General features: G+C 39.9%; 1 protein-coding gene across 1 annotated transcript in view; it reads left to right on the top strand.

Annotated features, from left to right (window-relative positions):
* LOC101716216 (beta-galactosidase-1-like protein 2) overlaps nucleotides 1-24,127 on the top strand; it is a 76,705-nt gene that overhangs the window by 34,869 nt on the left and 17,709 nt on the right. The window contains 10 exon segments of the mRNA XM_087214256.1: nucleotides 8,297-8,376; nucleotides 9,245-9,326; nucleotides 10,574-10,636; nucleotides 12,194-12,244; nucleotides 13,465-13,541; nucleotides 16,369-16,453; nucleotides 17,423-17,560; nucleotides 18,257-18,337; nucleotides 18,829-18,935; nucleotides 23,526-23,672. Coding sequence (XP_087070382.1) covers nucleotides 8,297-8,376; nucleotides 9,245-9,326; nucleotides 10,574-10,636; nucleotides 12,194-12,244; nucleotides 13,465-13,541; nucleotides 16,369-16,453; nucleotides 17,423-17,560; nucleotides 18,257-18,337; nucleotides 18,829-18,935; nucleotides 23,526-23,672 — 911 coding nt within the window.

Genomic DNA, 24,127 nt, shown 5'->3' with positions numbered 1-24,127 from the left:
TCAACTTCAGATTTTTTGATCTTACAATGCTGTGCTAGCTATATGCTTTCAGTGGAAACTGTCCTTTAATTTTATTTGTTTTTGTTTTGTTTGGTTTTTTTTGGTACCAGGGGTCAAACTCGGGACCTTCCAATTGTGAGGCAGGCAATGGAACCACTGAGCTAAATCCCCAGCACCTTGTACTTCAATTTTAACCTTTGATCTTTATTTTTTCCTTTTTTCTTTTTTGTTAAATTCTTTTATGGTACATTTAGGTATATAACACAATTACATTTCTCATTGGGAATTGTACCTTTACATAATGCATCTTGGTTCTTATTTTTTCCCCATTCCTAGCCCTCCCTTCACCCCCTCCACCCTTCCCTATTTACAAAGACTTTATTGCCATCTTTTCCATTTCTCATCATTTTTCCTTTCCCTTCTTTCCTTTCTCCTGCCCCTCCCACTACCCCTACCACTTTGGACATTTTCTTCCTATTTTGCGTTATCAATTATTCATTCTAATCATTGGTACATTTTAGGTATACAATATAATGACATTCATCATTGGAAATTTGCACCTTTACATAGTCTCTCTTGGTTCTTATTTTTCACCCTTGCCCAGACCTCCCTTCAACCCCTCCAGTCCTCCCTATTTACAAAGATTTTGTTCCTATGCTTTCAGTTTTTCATATTAATCCCATTTCCTTCTATCCTTTCCCCTAGCCCTCCCACTTCCTTCCCCTTTGCCCCTTTTCTTCCTACTTCACATTACCCATTATAAATTTTAGTCCTTATTTACACTTTCAGTTTCTCATACCAGAGAAACTATTCGGTATTTACACATGTGTGTCCTATTTATTTCACTTAAGAGTATCACCTCAATGGGGATCCACTTAGCTATAAATGACTCTAATTTCTCATTTTTTATGGCTGAGTAGTACTCCATTTTATTAAAAAACCACATTTTCTTCATCCAGTCTCCAGTTGATGGGCATTTGGGCTGTTTCCAAGTTTTAGCTATCACAAACTGTGCTGCTATGAACATGGGTACACATATATCACTGTGGTATGATTCTTTTCATTCGTTGGGGGAAGATCCCCAGCAGGGGAATAGCTAGGTCAAATGGGACTTCCAGTCCTAGTTCATTGAGGTATCTCCATACTGATTTCCACAGTGGTTGCACCAGTCTATGCTCCCACCAGCAGTGGAGAAGGGTTCCTCTTTCCCCACAGCCCCACCAGCATTTGTTATTGGTTGATTTCATGAGAGCAGCCATTCTTTCTGGAGTGAGGTGGAGTCTCAGCATTGTTTTCATTTGCATCTCTCAAATGACCAGTGACATTGAACATTTTTTCATGTATTTATTTGCTATTTCTACTAATTTGTCTGAGAAATGTTCTTTCATTTCAGATGCCCATTTTCAGATTGGGTCTTTAAATTTGGGAGGTCTGATCTTTTTAAGTTCTTCATAGATTTGAGATAGTAGACATTTGTCTGAGGAAAAGCAGGTGAAGATTTTTTCCCACATTGTGGGTCGTCTCTTCACACTGCTGGTGGTTTCTCTTGCTGTGCAGCAGTCTTTTAATAAGAAGAGATCCCACTTGTTGATTGTGCTAGTTCACAGGCAACTGAGGTTTTGTTCATAAATCTTTTCCTGCACCGATGTTTTCAAGAGTTCTACCTAACCTCTGTTCCAACTGGTTCAGAGATCCTATTTTAATATTTAGATCTTTAATCCATTTTGATTTTAGTTTAGTGCATGGCGAGAGATATAGGTCTAGTTTTAATCTTTGGCAAGTTGAAATCCAATTTATCCACCACCATTTATTAAAGAGGCTATCTTTCCTCCAGTGAGGGTGTTTGGCTCCTTTATCAAAGATGAGATGGCTGAGTGTGTCTGACATTGTTTCTGCATCTTCTAATCTGTTCCACTGGTCCTCAGGTCTGTTTCTTTGCCAGCACCATACTGTTTTTATCACAGTAGCTTTGTAGTATAGTTGCAGGTTGGGGATTGTGATACCCCCTGCCATGTCTCTGTTACCTAGAATTGCTTTTGCTATTCTGGGTCTCTTCTTGTTCCAAATGAATTTTTGGATTGTTTTCTCAAGGTCCATGAAGTATGCTGCTGGGATCTCAATTGGAATTGCATTGAATCTATGTAACAGTTTTGGAAGTATGGCCATTTTCACTATATTAATCCTTCCTACCCAGGAGCAGGGGATGTCTGTCCATTTTCTGATATCATCTTCAATCTCTCTTTTCAGAGTGCTATAGTTTTCAGAGAAGAGGTCTTTGATTTCTTTCGTTAGATTGATTCCTAGGTATTTCAGGTTTTTGGATGCTATTGTGAAAGTTCTTTATCCTATTTCTCTCTCAGTGAGTCTGTCATTTGTGTAGAGGAAAGCTATTGATTTTTGTTTGTTGACCTTGTAACCAGCTACTTGACTGAATTTGGTTATTAAGTCTAGAAGACTTTTGGTGGAGTTCTTGGGGTCTTCTATATAGAGTATCATGTCATCTGCAAATAATGACAATTTGACTTCTTCATTTCCTATCTTTATTCCTTTTCTTTTTTTCTCTTGTCTAATTGCCGTGGCTAATGTTTCCAGGACTATATAGAACAAGAGTGGTGATAGTGGACATCCTTGTCTTGTTCCTGATTTGAGTGTGAAGGATTTCAGTTTTTGACAATGTAGTATGATATTGGCTGTTGGTTTTTCATAGATGGCTTCTATCAGTTTGAGGTAGAGACCATCTATTCCAATTTTTTGTAGGGTTTTCATCATAAATGCATGTTGGATTTTGTCAAATGCTTTTTCTGCATCTGTGGAAATAATCATATGGTTTTTGTCCTTGGCTCTATTGATATAGTGTATTACATTGATTGATTTGCATATGTTGAACCATCCCTGCATCCCTGGGATGAATCCCACTTGATCAGGGTGTATGATCTTCTTGATGATCTTCTGCATTCTATTTGCCAGTATCTTATTAAGGATTTTTGCATCTATGTTCATTAGTGAGACTGGCCTATAGTTCTCCTTTTCAGTTGGGTCTTTCTCTGCTTTGGGGATCAAGGTGATGCTTGCTTCCAGGAATGAATTTGGGAGTATTGCTTCCCTTTCAATTTCACTGAAGAGTTTAAACAGTAATGGCAGCAGTTCCTCTCTAAATGTCTTGTAGAATTCAGCAGTGAAGCCATCAGGGCTGGGGATTTTCTTATTTGTTAAGTTTTTAATTACATTTTCAATTTCATTGGTTGATATTGGGTTTTTTAAAATTTTTATGTCTTCTTCATTCACCTTTGGTAATTCATATGTATCTAGGAATCTGTCCATTGCCTCTGTGTTTTCCATCTTATTGTCATATAGGTTCTGGAAGTAGGTATGGATGATCCTCTGGATTTCTGCTGGGTCTGTTGTAATTTCACCCATTTCATTCCTAATTGGATGGATTTGGGCCTTTTCTTTCGTTTTTCTGATGAGGTTGGCTAAGGGTTTATAAATTTTGTTGATTCTTTCCAAGAACCGACTCTTGGCTACACTGATTTTTTTGTATTATCCTCTTTGTCTCCATTGCATTGATTTCTCCTCTGATCTTTATAATTTTCTCCCTTGTGTGAGCTCTGGGATTAGGCTGCTCTTCTTTTTCTAGAAGCTTGAGGTTCAGCATCAGGTTGTTTAATTGAACTCCTTCTGTTTTCCTAATATGTGTATTCACTGCTATGAATTTCCCTCATAAGACTGCATTCATTGTGTCCCGTAGATTCTGATATGTTGTATTGTCATTGTCATTTAATTGAAGGAACTGTCTGATTTCTTCTTTAATTTCCTCTATGATCCATTGGTTATTCAGAAGTGTGTTGTTCAATTTCTACGTGTTTATGAAATTTTTTGAGTTTCTTTTGCTACGGCTCTCCAATTTCATCACACTATGGTCTGATAATATACAGGGGACAACTTCAATTCCTTTGCACTTACTTAGATATGTTCTTTGTGTGAGTATGTGGTCTATTTTGGAGAATGACCCATGTGCAGCTGAGAAGAATGTGTATTCTGATTTTGTTGGGTGGAAGCCTCTGTAAACCTCTGTTAAGTTCATTTGTTCGAGAGTTCAATTGAGTTCTAGTATTTCATTACTTATTTTTAGTCTAGTTGACCTATCTATTTGTGACAGTGGGGTGTTGAGATCCCCCACTACAATTGTATTAGTGCATATATGACTTTTCATGTCCGTTAGTATTTGTTTTATATAGTTGGGCACACTAGTGTTTGGTGCATAGATATTTATGACTGCCATCTCTTCCTCTTGGATTGTTCCCTTTACAAGGATATTGTGTCCTTCTTCATCTCTCTTAATCAGTGTTGGTTTGAATTCTACTTGATCTGCAAAGAGGATAGCTAGTCCTGCTTTTTTTGGGTTCCTGTTGCATGGAGCATTGTTTTCCACCCTTTAACTTTCAGTCTATGAGTTTCCTTTTGAATTAAGTGTGTTTCTTGTATGCAGCATATTGTTGGATTTTGCTTCTTGACCCATTCTGCCAGTCTATTTCTTTTGATTGGTGAATTGAGACCATTATCATTGATGGTTATAACTGAAATGTATTGACTTGTCATTGCCATGACTTTTTCTTTTTGTTGGGTTGTCCCCCTTTACATTTAATTTCTTGTCATGCCAGATGGGTTCATTCTGCTTTGCTTCCTGGGGTTGTGATTCTCAATGTCTATTCCTAGGATATTGTGTAAAATTCTTTGGAGTGCTGGTTCGGTATTCACAAAGTTCCTAAGGTGCTCTTTGTCATGAAAGTATCTGATTTCTCCATCAATTTTGAAAGATAATTTTGCAGGGTACATCAATCTGGGTTGAAGGCTGTCTTCTTTTAGGGCTTGGAATATGTCACTCCAAGCTCTTCTTGCCTTGAGGGTTTGTGCTGAGAAGTCTGCTGTGTTTCTGATGGGCTTTCCTTTGTATGTGATTTGTTTCTTTTCTCTAACTGCTTGTAGAACTTTGTCCTTCTGTTGAGTTTCTGGAATCTTAGCAATTTTATGCCTATGTGTAGAATTTTTTTGATCAAGGCTATTTGGAGTCCTATATGCCTCACTTATCTGTATGTCAAGTTCTTTTCTCCTGCTTGGGAAGTTTTCTGCCATTACTTCTGTGAAGAGTTTCTTTTATGTCATCTCCACTCTCTCCTGTTTCTTCATTGACTCTGATCAGCCTTATGTTCTTCTTCTTTGCATCATCTAGCAGCTGCTGGATTGATTTCTCATGTTCCCTTATAATTGTGAAGCAATTTTTCTTTTCCTGGTCACTAATTGCAATCTTATCTTCTATATCCAAAATTCTGTCCTCACATTGGCTCATTCTGCTGTGTGGACTTTCAATGGAGTTTTTCATCTCCTGGAAGTCTATTTGCATCTGTTTTATGGATTCCATTTGTTTCCTATGTTGGGATTCCATCATGTTCCTCAGCTCCTCTCTAGATTTGTTAATCATTAGGAGCACAATTTCTCCTGTTATCTGAGAAATTATTTCTGATTTCATTTTTTCCAGATCCCCTTTTGTTGCCAGTTCAGTGGGTCCAGGTGGTTGAGTATCAGAGTGTTCCTTCTCATTTCCCTTTGAGGTTGCTGTAGGTGATCTGGAAGTCTGGTTTTGATACTTATTTACGTGTTTTCTCATTTCTACTGGTGGGGGCAGGGCGGTGCTGTTGATGTCTATGCAGCTCACCTCCTCTGATCTGGGAGAGGTGGGCCAAGGGCCGGGAGCAGCATTAGGGATGGTGGACCGAAAGCCCCTATGTCTGGGCCGGGAATGGTGGGATGTTTGGAGGCCTGGAAGCCCCTTCCTCTGGACCAGGAGCAGTGGGACGGCAGCTCAGAAGCCCCTACCTCTGGGCAGGAATTCTTTAAATGCTGAGAACTTGATTAGCTCCAGTACAGTGGTCTGGTTGTCTGGTGTCCTCTGCATCTTTGTAGTGTGGAACCAGGTGGCTGTACAGAGAAGAGGCCAAAGGAGGGGGGTGGGGGGTGGGGGGTGGGACCAGTGGATTGCTGTCGGGCGCGGGCTGATTTTTTCCACGGACTGGCGACCTCGGACCGCGTCCACAGACCTGCCTGTCTGCAGCAGGCTGATTCGGTGTTTTCAGCGCGACTCTATCTTTGAATTATTAACATCTAAATTAATATGTTTTCCAATTTCAGGGGGAAGCAAGCACCTTAAAACAGTTTAATCATATTTTCTTTCCTCTCACCTTAGGTACTATTGTTATCATTTGTTTTAACTCTATCTATCTATCTATCTATGCATCCCATAAGACATTATCATTACTTTTTGTTACACCCAGCAAAAACCAACCAGAGACCGATATTAAATCCACACAGGAGTTTGTTACCGGCCTGAGCTGAGCATTGGACTCAAGCCTCAACTGGGGGTTGACAGACATGTTTTATACACCTTTGAGGACAACAGTTCCTAGGCCCCCCCCCCCCCCCCAAGGGATAGAACTAGTAAAGCAAGCAAAAGGTACAGAAGGGGAACGTCCTGCTGTTAAAACATTTGTAAAACAATAGTTCATTGTTATTTCTAAAGAGACTTTCTAAGGGGAGGAGGTTTCTAAGCTTCCTCCTTCTGAGTTCATCCAAAGGACAGGCAGGTGGGTCAAGCAGCAATATGGAGTCTGTCTTGCTAACTAGGGTCTTTCACTTTTGTTATAAAGTTAATTGTTATTTAGATTACTCAAATAATTTATTTTTCGTTGCTCCCCACCCCCGCATCTGTGAGTTTTCATCTCTTTTATCACTTTTTTCTGTTTTTAATGTTTTCTTTGTTACAGGCATTCTAGTACAAACTCTGTTGTTTGTCTAAAAATATGCTTAAGGATGCTTTTATTTCTTGAAGAGTCTTTGGTTGGCTGTTATTTACTTTGTGTATGTTTTTTGGCATCTATTGTTTTTACTAAGAGGTTAGGCATCAATAAAATTATTGTTCCTTTGAAGGTAAAATTTCTTTTTTCTTCTGGATACTTTTAATACTTGTGTTTCTTAGTTTGTTTTGTTTCCAGAAATTTTACTAAGATTGCATGGGTATTGTGTTCTTTCTGCTTATCCACTGAATTTTTTGCACTCTTAAGTTTGTGTCTTGAAGTGTTGAATCAATTTGGCAAAATTCTCAGCCAGGTGTGGTGGCACACATCTGTAATCTCATCACTCTGGGAAGCTGAGGCATAATTACAAGTTCAAGCTTTTCCTGGGCAATTTAGTGACTTAATGAGATCCTGTTTCAGAAAGAGGCGTGGTGTTTATAGCTCAGAGAGAATGTCCTAAGTGCAATCCCTAATACTAAAAAAAAAAGGTAGATAGATTGATTGTCTACATTTATATGCTTTGTTTTCTTTCTCTTCTCAGGTCATTTCAATGACACATGTTAGGTGTTTTCATCATATTCCATGTATCTATTATGCTCTTTTCATCATTTCTTCTAATCTACCCTCTAATTCATTGATTTTTCTCTTTAGCTTTGTCTAATATGATGTTGAACTCCAATTAAGTTCCTAGTTTCAGATATTTTAAATTTTTGTTCTACCTTTGTTTGATTCTTTTTTATTATTTCTATTTGTCAACATTTCCCAATTTTTCTTTAATTTCCTGGGCACATTAATTAGGTATCTATTTCAGAATCTATGTCTAATAAACCTAATATATGATTCTCTAGGGATCTGTTTCTGTGTGATTCTTCTAATGGTTTCTGTAAAATGTTACCTTCTGGTCAGCCTAATCATATTTTTTCAATGTTAGACATTTATTTATGAGAACGTTGAGATCATTTGAAGCCTTTGGTTACCTCCTAGATGGTTCATTTTGCTTCAAGCATAATTTCTCAATGATTTGAAACTGAGCTTCTGTCCTTGTAAAAGCTGATCTAATTCTTCTTCACCTTTGTTTCTAGGGGGTCATCTTTTAGGTCCTGTAGCTTCTTTCCGCATGTCTTGTAAAACTGGTGGCAACCCCACTCAGCTTTTCAGACTCTTGGCTGATGCTTTAAGAATCAGCCTCCATTGCCTCACAGGAAAAGCAGTGCCAAATGCCAGCTTCCCTGCCTCTCTGTGATTGCAGCTCCTCAAAGTCTACATATCCTCCTCAAAGTCCTTACATATCCCATATTTTCCAATAAGTCTTCAGGAAATGTTCAGTCCATTATGACTAGCTGTAATTAGAAGAAAGGTCCAGTGGATATAAAAGCAGTCCTCATTTGTAGAAATAGACTCTATTACTCTTCATATGAGTTGTAAACCATGCATTCTGCTTTGACCAGCTCATCCCCAGGAAGAAACACTACCATCTTCTTTTGTTCTCAAGTCTTCTAGTTTGGATATGTTATATGGCCACTTGCCAGTAAGCCATGTTGTTTGCTGGGGTCAGAGATGAAACACTTGCTTCTCACAGGACCTCTGTGAGTTGGAGTGGAGTGACACTAATTGATAGATAACATTTGGCTTCTCTCATTTGAGTTACTTCTTGGCTTCCTCTATTTTTCAAACATGTCCAGTAGAAACAAGTCACCTCCTGATATTCAACAAAGGGCTTGAGGGTTAATGCAAGTGTATTTTCACTTTCAAGATATTTTGGTCCAAAAAGCCCATCTGGGTACATTGTTGGATTTTCTTAGTATGCATGGCTACAGTCTCAGTATTTTATCCCTGGATTAGATAAGTTCCTTAACTTCTTCTCTCTGTCTTTGATTTAGAGTCTCCTAGAGTTGTTTCTAGTTAGTGTAGGAACATTAATGGCTCATGCACCAAAAAGTGTGACTGTGGGTGGACTAAGCCACAACTTACCTTCCTTCAGCATTGGCTGAAGGAGAACTAGCAATGGTGTGTGGGCTTGTAAATACATACTTTGAATTCAGCCCATGAGATGTAGTCATTTGGGGTGACAGTGCAGACAAGAGTGTTTGTCTTATGCTGTCTGGAGAAAATCCAGAATTCAGATTCTTAGGGGAAAGTATTAGGTGACTCTCACCAATCCCAGTTCTTCTTCTGTGAGGCTGTAAATACCACTTGCTAGTTTGGCCTTGCTCGGTAACTGAGGCAGGGATGATATTTTTGTCTTAACATCCTACTCATAAATATTTGGGCAAAGAAGTAGACCTTCCCCATGCCTTAGCTTCCTTCTACTATTTTTAATACCATAATTTTTTTCAGAAAGAGGCAATCCTATGGGACCAGAAACAATCCATTTAACTTTCTGACTTTCTCCCTAGGCACTGGAGATGAGAAAGATCAAGGTACGGCTCGTGACTGCAGATAAAGGACTAGAACTGAGAAAAGGCCACTTGAAAAATGGTACAGTTTTGGTTTTGCCTCTTTCTTCCAAGCATCCAGTGAGAAAGTATGGACAGGTACTGCTGGACTGGTCTTTGCTGTGTCCTGTGAGGAGGCCCATGACCTTTGGGTAAAAGTGAAGACTTGTGGCCACAGCTGAGTTAGAAAGCTGGGCCCCACCAGCTGTGACACCCAAGAGCACTAATAGTGCAGAACGTTTACTCTATCCTCCTCAATCACTTGGTGGCCCAGAGCAGGGTCTGGCTGAGCCCAGAGCAAAGTTTTCTCCAGTGCTGCCAAAAGAGTGACAAGGAGTGGATGAGGGTCAGAGAAACAGTACTACCATCAAACCAGACCAGGGCTCCCGGGGTAACCAACCCGGAGAATAAAAGCAGTGAGGTCTTGGTGTAGCTCAGGAGTCGAGCTCTTGCCTAGCATGATCAAAGCCCTTTGCCAGGTCCCAGAACCTTAAAAATATAAATAACCTGGAAGAAAAAGTAAAAGAGCAGTTTAGGGGGCTATGGAATACTATTAAAAGGAGGAAACACGAATCTATTTGCAGGAAAATGGATAAACGTAACATGCAGACACATGGAGACAGAGAAGGACTAGAAATGTAGCTTGTTGAAAGAGCACTTACCTAGCGTATGAGACCCTGGGTTCCATCTCCAGCACTGAACAACAATAACAAAAGACAGAGAAATGTGCCATCTGGACATCTTTAATCCAAGCAGTCATGCCAGGGTCTTTCTTCTCCACTGCTATCTCCTCTGGGCTCTTTGGTGGCTGTTCCCTGCCCTGTAGTGGGAGATGCAGGTCAGAGTTCTGCATTAGTCATCAGGGGTTGAGGGTGTAGCCTAGCAAAAGTGTGTGTGCTTAGCTTGAGTGAGGCCTTGGGGTCTATCAGAAAAGCAGAGGCAGAAGGCTTAGAGACTTATAGTCAAGTTAGTGGACTCTGGGCTGAATTTCTTCATTTGACCTTCATCTGTCCCTTAATATCATGTGGCTGTTTTAACTGCTTTTTTTTTACATCTTTGCATCATTCATTGTAAATGCTAAATGAAGGGATATATTTGACAGCCCTTTGTATTCTGCAAGTGTGGGTACAAGTGAAGGATCATGCTCTTTTGTTTGCCAGTGGCATGTTAAGAGTGATGTCTGGGGGTGCATGTGCAGGAGGTGCTGAGCTCAGCTCTGCAGCCCTTTCTGCCCCTGCATTGTTGAGATCAGAGCAGAACTTGGGCACAGCTTGTACTTTCCCTCCACAGTGCTGGCCACTATCCACCTGAAGGATGTAAAGAAGAAAACTTATGAAGACCTGTGCAGTTCAGGTAAGGGCACTTCAGAGATGGGAGCTGTCTGGATTCTTATGCATGCCTGGACCATGCTAAGACCTGATTTGTTGGGGAATTCTCAGGAGTAATTAGTTCAGTGAAAATTTGAATGTGTGCCTGTAGATTTTAGGTTAAACTGAATTATGCCCACAATACTGGTCCATAACCCACAGTGTTAGAGAGCCCTTGTCATTTTTTTTCAGTGCATTTCTTACACTTGACCAAGAAAGAGAACCACATGACAAAAATAATTTTTGGGTTGTAGTATTAACTGAATATAGGGAGAAAGCAGTTTTCAAGCTCTAAGTTTGCATTGTGTTTTTCACTAGTGAGAATGCTGTCCATACTGGATAAGTAGGGACCACATAGCTGAGGGGGAGCTATAACTTGAACTAGATGAGAAGTTAGAGGTTGCAAATTTAGATATTTGAAGTGGGCACTTTTTAAACTTATTTGGAGTCAGGTTTTTTGCAAAGCTCTGGATATACACTGATGATCAAACAGAAATGCTCCTTGTACTGAGTACATCCAGGCTTGTTCATTTCCTGGTGGCCCTATTGCCACCTCTGTTCTCATCATTATTCTCCAGAGAGAAGATGAACAAGCTGTGCTTGTCAAGGGTCCAGATGAGAATGTGCTGGGAAGCAGGTGGTCCCATGGAATCAACAGGGAGTAATTAACTGTAGAGTCCCTGCATTAAAACCCCAAACAAGGGCTACAGATCTAGCTCAGTGATAGAGTACTTGGCTAGCATGCTGGAGGCCTTAGGTTTGATCTTTGCCACTACAATAAAATATTAAATAAAAACAAAAGCAGCAAAGCACCAGGCTCAAAATGCAGAAGGGAACAGAGCCAGCTTATCAGAATGCTATGTGAAAGAGACTGGGAATAGCCGACCTCAGGCTCCCCATCTGTGACATCTACTGCCAGTAGCATTGAAAACTCAGGTTTCATTAATAGAAGTTATGTTATCATATTTCTCCATATTGGTAATAACACATTTCAAGTGTTTTTTCTTGTTTCCTTTTGCTCAGGCCATCATGTCTTAGGAGATATTTTAACAAAATGGGATACTTCCAGCAAACAGGTTTATGGGTCATGTAAAAATAAAGTAAAACAACTAGGATTGAGTCTCACATTAGAAAGAAGACTCATTTGGTGGGTATCTTCAAAATTTTAGAGTATTTTCATATGAAAGGGAAATTCTTTTCAGTACCAAAGAACAAAATTATTTCCAATGGGTAAACATTAATAAGAAAATATATATTGGATCATTATAGGGATTATGACTTCTAACAATCAGATTCTCCAAAAGTGGAATGTACCGTCATACCTAGCAGTAAATTCTTCATCACATAAAAATAAAGAGTTGCTATGAACTTCCTGTATGTGGTCCAGTCCTTAGAGATGGCAATGTGCACAGGAGATGAGAAGCACTATATACTAAAATACCTTAAAATCTTTCTTAATGTTAAAACTTATAAGTCTTTGTTTAGGCAACTAAATATCATAAACAGAGTGGCTTATAAACAACAAAAATTTTATTTCTCACAGTTCTGGAGGCTGGGAAATCCAAGACCAAGTTGCTGGCAGATTTGATGTCTGGTGAATGCCTGCTTCCTGCTTCATAGATAGCATCTTCTTGCTGTATCCTCCATGGTAGAAGGGGACAGGCAGCCCTCTGGGACCTCTCTTTATAGGACCTCTTTTTGTAAGGGCTCCATCCTATTCAGGAAGGCTCCACTTTCCTGACCTCATCACCTTGGGTAAGGGTTTCAATATGTGATTTTGGGATTCTGTGAAAGCAAAAGGGAGGAAGTTGCAGAGGTTTGAACCATGTGGCTACAGAGTAATTAACCTTAAAATGTTGAGAACTTTTTTTTTTTGGTACTGGGGATGAAACTCAGGACCTTGTGCTTGTGTGGCAGGGAACATTATTTTTGAATTCAAATAGAAGTTTTAAAAAATTAAACATGAAGATTTCCAGGCAGAAGTACAAAGACAAGGTCAAGCCACAAGAATTTGTAGCAGACCAAGTTGTCACTGTCTTAGGAGCTGATAGGAAGCCTTTGGCAGCATAGGCATGAACACAGATCCAGCAGAGGTCTGGGAGGCCCCGAGCTAGCATTGTGGTAATAATGAGAGCCCAGATTCAAAGGATGGATTAACTATAGGTCTGCTAGAAGCAGCGGAATTGAAGGAGCCAACTACAGAGTCCAGCCTGCACGGAGAGGCCAGTAAATCCCCAGGGATTGGGAAAAGGAGAAAGCTAGAGGTGACAGGGGTGGCAAAGGGAAGCGGGGGGGGGGGCACTAGAAGATGTGTGAGAACCCTGGGCTTGGGGATTTCTCCTTTAATGGGGCTCAACACTTCTGTATTCATTTGTTGAGCATTTTTAGTTCCATTGGTGTAGGTATTTTATTACTAGACCTCTACTCTGGTCACACAAGAAAATGAAAAGATTTTGTTTCTAGAAGTTTCTGGGCCATGGACCCAAGAGTGTGCAAGGCCAGGCCAAAGGCCCATTGTCTGTCAAGCGCATCTTAAACTCCTGTTTACAGCCAGGGGCATCTGTGAGGCTAATGTGCTGTGATCCCAGAGGCTCTGGGTTCTGGAAAGGGCATGGTGTTGCTGTTGTGCATCATTGGACCCTTTGAGCTGATGCCCCACCCTTTGGGACCTGCTCAGACAAAACATGAAGTTGTTGTGTTAGCCAAGACTTTCATTGTCTGAGGGAAGCTCATCTGGATGATGTCATGACTGGGTTGGCCCAGCATAAGCTGAAAAATTTCACCAAATATAACTGGCTTTTGGGTGGTTTCCAGGGACACTTCCACAGGCAGAAGATAGAGCTCGTGAGACAGATGCAGCTCTTGACCTGGATGTGTCCATTGAGGTCGTTGTGAACACCTCACTGCTTGCGGCATCATCCAGCTGGTGGCAGAGTCTGCAACATCAGATTTAACCTTCCCAAAACCGAGGGCTCTGGTAATCTGATGAGAGAGACTCTGGTTCAGCCTGAGGGTGGTGAACTGCAAACAGTGATCAGGAGACTGAGGCTTATGGAGCCCAACATCCCTCCTGGGATGTTACCAGAAAAAAAGGGTGCTGGAAATATTCTTTGGAACCGAAACTAGCATGATCTGGCCTATGCATATGCTTCCCTACCACAGAAATTCTACAGACGAACCAGAAAGCCTGAGTTACTGCCTAAGGATAAAGGTGTGCAACCAGTAAAATGAGCAGAAACTCTTCATTTTTACATTTAGCAACTCTTTTTTCTTAAGACTCTAGCATGTATGAGTTTCTTGAAAAATTTTGTTGTTGTTGTTTTGTTTTTGAGACAGGTTTTCTCTATGTAGTCCAGGCTGGCCTTGATCTCACTATGTAACCCAGGCTGGCCTCAAACTCTGCAATTCTTCTGCCCAGCCTCCTAAGTGCTGGGATTACAGGTGTGTACTATCATACCTGGCTGAAAATTGTTTTATGTCTACTGATATTTTTTATTTTGGATATTATTAAGGATGTGCCAAATGAATCAGATTTTAAGACTGATCTTTTGAAATCACCTAGTATGTTTTGTCACCTAGATACTAGGTCCAAGTGTGTTAATAGTTATCTTCTATAGATGTGCAACTCAAAAACACCAGATATGTTAAAACTTAAAAAATATTAGAGAAAATTATTAAAAAGCACTTGATATTAATCTAACTTTTTGTTCAACAACATTTAATAAGTCAAATTTTCATATTTTCCCTGGAAAGTTAAAGAATTACATAATATTTGGGGAAATAGCTCATCAGAGACTTTTGCAAAAAAAAAAAGACATTTTCTAGCCCCACGGAACATGATTTTGTGAGACACTATATCTATAAAGTAGTTTCTTGACATAATATTACAGAAAAAAAGCTGGATTTACAGATCTGCTGCAAAATGAAAAATTTCTTGCTGCCTTTAATAAACCACATAGCCACATATACTGTATTTATTATGTTGTTAGACATTTCTTTCATTTACTCACAATTTTCAATTTGCTATAAAAAATGTATCAGCTAGTATAGAAGAAACTACTACTTTAAGACTTATTTTTTTTTAAATACGTGTATATTGAGGGATGCAACTTATGTCAGAAATGACATTATAAAATTCTTAGATCACCACCAACACTGCATGAATTTTCGATGGGCACTATAATAAAGTCAGGTTTTCAGATGTTACTCAAATTAAGAAATATGTTTTAGGATCTACTTGATAATTTATCTTTTTTTATGCAAACCTACAATTTGCCTTGATAAATAACAAATTACATACTAGAAAGAAAAAATAAATAAGAGAAAACCAATGGCATTATGTAAAGTAAGTGTACCTTTTCTTTAAGGAAATAGAAATAGATCAGGTCTGCTTGGGTGTGGGAATTTGGATCAAGAATGTGCTTTGATGGCCTCAAGTGCTCTTAGGCCTGGTGATGGAAGGTGATGATGGAATCATGGAAGTGATGTGGCTGGCTCACTTGCTGTGGGAAGAAGCGGGTCACGAGGGTATGACTTGAAGACTGAATTTCGCTTTGCGGTTGGTTCTTCCCTTCTCTTTGTGCTTCCTGGCTACCCTGATGTAAGCAGCTTTTCTCTGTCCAGGGCCTTCCACCATCCCATTTCTGTGTTTAAGCCTGCTGAACATGGTAGAACTTCTGAAACTGTGAGCCAAAATAAACCTCTCGTTCTTTAAGTATCAGGTGTCAGCTATTGTGTCTAAGCAAGGAGGAAATTGGCTGAGACACTGGGGGATATTCCCTGGACATAAATACAATCATAATTAGTAGACTTGTTTAGCAATAAAAAGAATGAGCATGATAGGTTAAAAAGGACTTGGAAAATAATGAGTTCCTTACAAGAGATCTTCACTCCTGATCAAAGAAATTGGTACCTGCTAGTGTTCTCTGCCACTTTATGTTAAGGGAAAGAACTCTTCTTCTGTCATCTGAGCAGCCATTTTAAAACCTAGGTTATTTTAGTTTCCTCAGTAGGACTGTAGGGGTGCTTGCATATTTATTGTTGCCTGGTAGAAGTGGGGCAGTCTGAGAAGAGGAGGAAACATTGAACTGTATCTTCCATGGGATGCTTACTCTTATTTTATGCCAAAACAGTTGTACAAACTATTATTAATTGCCTTTGAGAATCTGGGCCATTTTGTTCCACACATTTAAAATGCAAATGCCAGCATGTGGTTCTTATGTATGTGGGGAGGCATTTACTTTCCTTTTCTTTTGATTTTCAAAAATCCACTGTTGATCTTTTAAAATTGATCAAGGCTTATTAAAAAAAGACTATAGCTACTGCTTCATTTTATTTGAATGCCAATATTATGTGCTTTCTAAAAATGTGATGTACCAAACTTACAAATTATCATCAGGTTATCAGGGGTATATGTCTGTATTAAAATATAATAACATTTAAGCAACGTGGCTAAAAAAAGAGATTTAGAAAGGACAACATTGAAATGGCAATTGATTTTACCAAGGCTTGGGCAAGATGATCTTTGAAAGGACAAGAGAAAGAACAAGACCAGAACAATGATGTGAGAACAAGAGAGGACACTCAGTTCATGAGCTAGGCCAGTATGCTCTGAGGTGCAGAGGAGGTGTTGAGCGCCGGACTTCACAACTCCCTCCTAACCCAGTCAGGCCTTCTGGATTGCATTATAGTTTTTTGAATTGATACTTGGTTTTCTAGGGTCCTAGCCCTGTACTGATGATGGTGTACACAGCGAGTGATTTTGACACGTGGGGTATGACCCGCTGCAGTCTCGATGAACACAGTGAGTTCTAATAGTTCCTGCCTTGGGAAAACATGCAGTGCTGACAGCACTAGGCTGTTTCTTCCTGGTGATTTAGCACTTGAGACTTAGGGGACATGTTCCTAGATGTTTCAGCTCCATAAACACCACTGTGATCACATGGCCACCTCACACATACCTGTGGGGGTAAGATGACCAGAGAGTGAACACCAGGAGGTCACTGTAACTGAAATTTAAGTTTCAGCTGTTGCCATTGTAATATATTTTACTGAGGCTATAAAACTAGTTAGATTGCATTATTCTATCAAATAAGGGGACTCAATGAAGGTGTGTTGGGCAAAAGTAGAAAAGTTATCTGGCCCCAGATTAGCTGATTTTAATTCTGTAGTCCTCCCTGGACAATTGATAATCATTAAAATGGAGTTTGAAGGTGAGTGTGGTGGCATATGCCTGTAATCCCAGAACTCGGGGAGGTTCAGGAAGGAGGATTCTAAATTTGAGCCCAGCCTGGGCAAGTTACTGAGACTCTGTCTCAAAATAAAAATAACAAAGTTCTTGGGATGTAGCTTTGTAGTGCAAAGACCCTGTTTTCAATATCCAGAACCATAAAAAAGAGTTTGAAGGTAAATTTCTGGTGCCATAATTTCAGATCAGTAACTGTTAGAAGCTAGTAAATGCCTTAGAAACACTAAACTGACTGTACATATACCTAAGAACAAAGGTACAAGCAAATATTTGACAAACGATTTGTGTGCTAGAAAAATCTCTCCCAAATGTGAAACCCAGAAGACCTTGGGTGATGAATGTGAACTGGGAGTAACTCCACCAGTCTTCCAGGGCTGAAGGATCTTCAGTCATCTCCCACGGCTTCTGGCATGGGATCTTGATAGAGCTTGAATATTTTGCTGTAGGTGATTTGAAAATCCAGTGAAGAGCTATGAATTCTCTCAAATTTGAATTCCCTAAACTGCTCCTTCTTTTTCTATGCAGTGCTAATGAAGGATGTACATGAGATGTTCAAGCTTAGATTCTCCCTCAACTTCTACATGTTCCATGGTGGTACCAACTTTGGCTTCATGGGTGGAGCTGAGTCTTTGGATGTTAACCTCCCTGCAGTTACCAGCTATGGCAAGTACTTTCCCCTAGAATTATCTCCACCCAAGGCCACTCATCACAGAACCCTGGAGCTTCTTAGGGTAGGCCCCTGAGGACAATCTCTGGCACTGCTCCTCTTTTTTTGCTGTGAATATATGCTGAGGATTGAGGATTTCTTTTTTGTTGTTGTTCTTGACAGTGCTAGAATTTATCCAACACTAGGATCTAGGCTTTCTGGGGCTTTGCAAGCAGAGCAGTTAACAGCTTAATTTTGTTGTGCAGACCCTTGTATTAGAAGTTCCCTGCAGAAGCAGTTGCTTTAAGTCTCCTGATAGCACTAAGGTATCTGTTAATGTGTCTTCCCCAGTCCACAAATCTAAAAGACCACATAGGAAATCAAGGGTGAATCAATAAAAGGAGTTCACTTAGAAATGGGAAAGAAAGGAGGAACCACTGGATTAGAGAACTCAAGCTCTTGGCCAGGACTTGTTAGAGATGTATGGATTGGTGTAATTTGCCTGCTATTGAAATCCTTCCTTAACTTGGCAGAGGTTTCTTAGTTTGAATTAATAGGGACATGGAATTTTCTTATCTAAGGCACAGTTTTTCCTCCCAAAGCTGCTAATTAAGGTGCTTTTTGCTCTGTGTTAAGCCCTCCTCTCTTCCTGGGAAAGGAACCTGAAGCAAGGGTTTCTTGGGAAAAATGACAAATTTCTCTGTACTTTCCAGACTATGGGACACTGCTGACAGAGGATGGAAACTACACGCCTGAGTATCTCATATTTCAAGAGTTTTTTCACTCTGTTTCAGGTACTGAGTGAGGACCTCAATCTTAGTGGTGACTCAGCCTTCCCAAATAGCCTCTGTCCCAGGAAGAGGGGAGAGAGGAAGGAGGGGGAGATATGTTAGGTTGAAGTCTAGTTTGTTCCTGTGTATTTTATCATCAGGCAGTAGCTATGCTTGGGGTGAAGGATCTGCTCTGGAGGTGCCCAGCACAGGACCATACTGCCTGGTCTTTACTGGACATGGAATTATCTATAGTGGTTATAAAATCCAGAAGTTTCAGGAAAGGAGGGGTAGATTCTGAGGGCCAGGGTTGAGAGCTACTGGTCCAGCAGGTGGGACTGATGTGCTTGTCTTTTGCCAGGGTAGCAAGGCCCTGCCTCAGAGCTAATGGGTGTGAGTCTTCCTTGACACTTCCCATAGTTCAGAAGTCATGCCCTGCAACTAGGCCCTTGCTCTGGCAGCTGTGGGATAGCAGGGTACTTTGTGTCCTTAAATGGGCCTGCTTTTCATTGCAGAGTTTCCCACAGCCTTACCACCAGAACATATGTCGAAGGTTGTCTACAACTCAGTGATGAAATTCCACTTCATGTCCCTATGGGAAATCCTGCCCTACCTGGACCAGGTGAGCATTTCCTGGACATATATATGTGGGAAAGCTTTTGGAAAAGAGGAATGAAAGGCTTAGTTCAAAGGACATGGAGTAAATGATAGGGAATGAAAAACAATCCTTAGAACTGTTAGTTTCTTGTCCCAAGTTTACAATTCAGAATAGGAAAGTTAGAATACAAATTCAGAGTAGACATTTGAATTTGAAGATTAGTATAAACATTGTAGAATATTGGGAACTTCCTTTTCATAATCTCACTGGCAAGAGGTCCCCTGCTTTCTTAAGGTTGGTAGAATGAAGGTACACTGACCAGATCTAAGGCAATGATTTTTAAACTTTTGTTTTAATAGAGGGACTTTTTAAAAACTTGCTGTTAAGTTCAGTATGGAAGACATAAATCAGGGGTGCTCGTTCTGTAACTATGCTTTCCTCCTCCTCTCTAAGGCTCAGTCATATCTTCTCTAAAATAGTACCACTTCTAACTTAGCACCATGGTTCCCAGGACACACAATTTGAAAACTCCTGGTCTAGAGGGAAAACTGCATACTTTTGTGACATTCACTAAATTAATAATGTTTTGGGAATTATATTATCAAGATGTTGTTTTAGACAAGCCCAGTCTAATGAGAAGGAACAGTGAATAAAGAGATCAGAGGATCACAGGTCAAGGAAACAGGAAACTGCTAAAGAGTACTTGCTCCCAAGTCACTGTCCAGATCTGAACCTTCATCTGCTATTTACGTGCTATTCGATCAACCTCAAGGAGGTCATTTAAGTTTCTTCATCTGTAAAAAGAGGCTAATTGCATCAACCTCACTGGATTGTGTGGATTAAATAGCTGATATCTGCAGCTAGTGGGTATAGATACTAACTAGATGTGGGGTGTCGTTATTGTCATAGAGACATGGTCAGCAGGATGGATAGTTGTGGGATCCCAATAAGTGATTCCGGGATCCAAAGGTGAACAGGAGCAGACAGTATGGTAGACATGGAATGAGAAGGGTGAGGTGCCTGATGCACCCAGGGCCCCAGTTGTAAAGACCAGGAGGAAGTGCTATGTCCCAAGAGCTGCAGTTGGGGTAGAGTGGAAGTGTCCCACTGTATGGGACAGTGTTAGGAAGGGAGCCAGGTGCCACACAGTGCAGGGCCTTCATGGGTTGGTTTCTAACATTTTCCTATGAAGTTTTAAAGAGTGGAGAGAATAGTAGGGACCCCCGTGTACTCACCATCCAGCTGGAACTTCAATACCTGGCCAATCTCTTTATACCTATACCCTACTCTTCTCTCTCTACTCTGCATAAGATTATTTAAAAGCAGATCTCAGGCACTGTAAAATTTTAACTATCTATGTATGTTGAACAATAAAGACTTCGAAAAAAAACTCAACAAAATCATTGTCACCTATTATGGTTTGGTTATATGTCTCCTGAGGCTCATTGTTGGGGGTTTGGTCCCCAGCGTAGCCGTATTTAGAGGGGAGGTCTTGGGAAGTGATTGGATCACAAGAGCTCTAACGTCATTAATGGTGAGTTCACAATTGCTTTGTGGGCTTCTTAGGGTGTGGGCCTAACTGAATGAAACAGGTCACTGGGGTGTCTTCAAAAGGTACATTTTGTCCTTAGCCCCTTCCTCTTGAGCTCTTTCCCTCTCTCCCTTTCTGTTTTCTGGCTGCCATGAGATGAATAGTTTTTCTCTGCCATGCCCTTCTGCCATGATATTTCTGCCCCACTATGTACAGGCCTAGAAATTAGTGACCATGGACTGAAACTTCTGAAACCATGAGCCAAAATAAATGTTTTTTCCTTTAAATTATTCTCAAGTATTTTGTCACAGCAATGGAGAGCTAACACATCACTGCTAAGATGAGTAATAATAATAGTAATAATTGTTCAAATTAGTGATGCCCTGGGAAATGTTTAGCAACTGGTTCTCTGGAAGAAAAATATCTTATTCACAGTGTTGCCAATTTCTGTGGTGTAAGTATTCCCAATGGCTAATTTCAAGCTACTAACATGATACTGAGCAAAGAGTTGGAAAGATATATGTGTAGATAGCTCTCAAATTTTAGTACAAGCAGCCTCTGTGCCTCACACCATACCAGTTTAAAGTCATGGAATATCTACTGTGCATGTTTCCTCAATCATCGCATAACCTTTTATAGAATTGGTTTGTTAATTTCAGGAAAGGACCATCACACTTTGCATTTCAATGGTGTGTTACTTAAGTCTCTATTAGTCTAAAGAGTTTTTCTTTATTTTATTTGTTGAAAATCTGGGCTATTTGTACTAGAATTCCCTATGGTCTGGGTTTTGTTTTGTAGACTAGATCCTCATGTGTCAGGTAACATGCCTCTATTTTCCCTGGATTTTATGTAAATTGATAGTTTGATCTCAAGGCTTTAAAGTAAGTTTACTGAAATATATTTGTAAGAATACTTTGTAGGTGGTGCTATTGTGCTGTGTGTGTGTGTGTGTGTGTGTGTGTGTTAAAGATTAAAGGCCGACACACTGTGATACTTGTCCAGTCCTTTTTATTTGTTTGTTTATTCAGACAAGGTTTTGCTAAGTCATTAAATTGCCCAGGCTGGCCTTGATCTTGCAATCTTCCTACCTCAGCCTCAAAGAATGCTGACTGCTGTGTTTTCTATGCATCATATCTAGGCACATAATTCTGGTTGTCGCTGGTTTCATAATTTATCAGAGAGTTCAGGTACTGTCAGTTTACCTATTCATTTTCAATTTTCTCATCAAATTTCTCCCTAATGCTTTTAATAGCCATAATTAGTGCATTAAAATGAAACATGGTGAAAGTATTTACACCGCAGAAATTGCAAACACTACATCTTAAAGGATTTTGTCTTCTAGAAAGACAGTTGCTAAACATCTCCCAGTAAGACACTGATTTAAGGAAATTACTATAACTTTTACTATTATTATTATTACTGTGATGATGATTTTATAGTTGTTTTTAAAGTCTTAATCTTTTGAGATACATTTTGAACTATTTGGAGTTGAAATTCTATAATGTATAGGATCTGCTTTAAAATAATCCTATATAAGTTAGGGAAGGAAGAGTAAAGTTTAAGTGAAAAAATATTAGCCATATACTGGTAAATTAAACCAGTATTTCATTAAAAACCTTAAAAGTGATGTTCTAATTCTGTAACGCTTCTGCATTGATTCATTTGAATTCTTCTACACAAAAGAACTTTTCTTCATGAGTTATCTATCCTGAAGTACAGTTCATACTGAAAAGTCAGAACAGAAGTTTTTTTTTAATCAGAAAAATGAATTTATTCCTATGTAGCCTTGGAAAGACAGCCAATAAGTTGTTTTGCTCTGTTGCTCTTTTAGTGACTCATAAAAATTTAATACTTTTAGCATATTTCTACCCTCTTGGAGTTCCCCCAACAAGTGTTTTACCACTGTTCTAAAACCCCAGCCCTCATGGTCTCTTTGTAAGGCTCCATTTGTCCCATCTTAGACCCGCAGGAGCCCCTTCAAGTTGATGTCTATGTCCTCTTGACAGAACTCTCTTAGCTTTTGATATCTTCTTTGTTTCTTTGATCCCCTGGAAGTTTCAAAATCTGTGCTCTATAGACCTGAATCATCTACTTTGAGGAGTTCTGGAGGGCTATTTTTTATGCTGAGAAGTTTGAACATTTCTCCACCAGTTATGAGAAGCCATCTGACTTTCATTTGAATTTCAAAAGCATTTGGTAGCCCTATGAGGCACAGATGAGAGTGAGGCCATCCTGGATAAACCAAGTAGAAATCTATTGAAATTGAGTTCAAGGAGCAGATATATGAAGGAAGATTAGTGAAACAGATATTTAGGGTCATTCTCTAAGAGAGGTGATTTCTGATTGACATACCATAGGATTGGAGGGAGAAGAAGAACAAGAGGAGAGGACACTATATTTTCTTTTTGATTGGATGGATGGTGTTACCCTTTATAAGGAAAAAGAGCAGGCTGGGATGTGTCTTACATACATTTGGGTGACAGTGCCCTAGAAGCATCGTTGAACCCCTAGATGGAGAAGTCCAGTAGACATGGGGGTGAAGAGCCATGGAGTACTCTAGGTTAGTGCTAGAAATGCAGTTTATAAAAGAGTGTGAAAGGGGCCGGGGATTTAGCTCAGTGGTGCCATCACCTGCCTTGAAAGCACAAGGTCCCAAGTTCCATCCTGGGTACCAAAAAAAAGTGTGAAAGTTAGACTGTGGGCTAGGATGGTTTCTCCTAAGGGCTGCTGAAGGGGAAAAAAAGAGAAAGCCATGTACCATCTGCCACAGCTGAGTTGGAATTTCTGGGATCAGGAACCTTCTTCAGAGTCTACCATGAATTGATGAGAAATGCTTAAAAATCATTCCTCTTTTTTTTTTTTTTTTTACTTCAGCTTTTCTTTCTAGAATATAAGAATACCTCACTAGCTAGTTTGGAAAACAAAAGGGAGCAATTTACTTGCCACACTTAAGCATGATTATCATTTCATGTTCCCTTTGATACTCTTGTTTGCAAGACTGGAGAAGTGGGCTTTGGGTGGCAGTTTCTGAGGTTCTTCTATCCAGTCTGCACCTTTGGTTGTTGCTCTTGTCTCTGCCACAGCCAATCACCTCTGACAAGCCAGTCTCCATGGAGCAACTGTCTGTGAATGACGGGAGTGGTCAGTCCTTCAGCTACACGCTTTATGAGACTTCCATCATCAAAGGAGGCCTCCTTACCTCAAGGGGCCATGTTCAAGATTGGGGGCAGGTAGGGAACAGTGAACAAGTCCTAGTGGCAACTGCTATTGTCTCATTACCCAAGTACTGCTGAGGTGAATGTCTGAACAGTAGTCAAATGCTATTTCTGGTGTGTGTCTGATATATGTGGGCAGCCACAGGAGACTCCTGGATCTTACGGGAGCCAATGGTGTTAAAACCTGGGAAAAGCTTAAGTAGTCCCCATAATTATTGTATATGAACCCCTGATGTTTACATAGCATATTAACAGTTAGCTCTTCTTATTTAACTCCTATAACACCTATTTGAGATATTTATTACAAACAAGAAAACGTCAGAGAAGTTAAGTGACTTTCAAAGGATATTCAACTAGAAGAGTGCAGAGCTGAGGCTGTAAGTTTTATCTTACTCCAAGTTGACAGCTGTCTTTTATTGGTTTTGGTGAAAACTTCTTGCTCTTCAAACTTTCCATATCATCTTTTCCCA

Source organism: Heterocephalus glaber, unplaced genomic scaffold (genome assembly GCF_053883595.1).
Source record: "Heterocephalus glaber isolate CG9 unplaced genomic scaffold, H.glaber_assembly_v1.0 deba00001446, whole genome shotgun sequence".
NCBI lineage: Eukaryota > Metazoa > Chordata > Mammalia > Rodentia > Bathyergidae > Heterocephalus > Heterocephalus glaber.
This window is presented reverse-complemented; position numbering and strand designations above follow the sequence as displayed.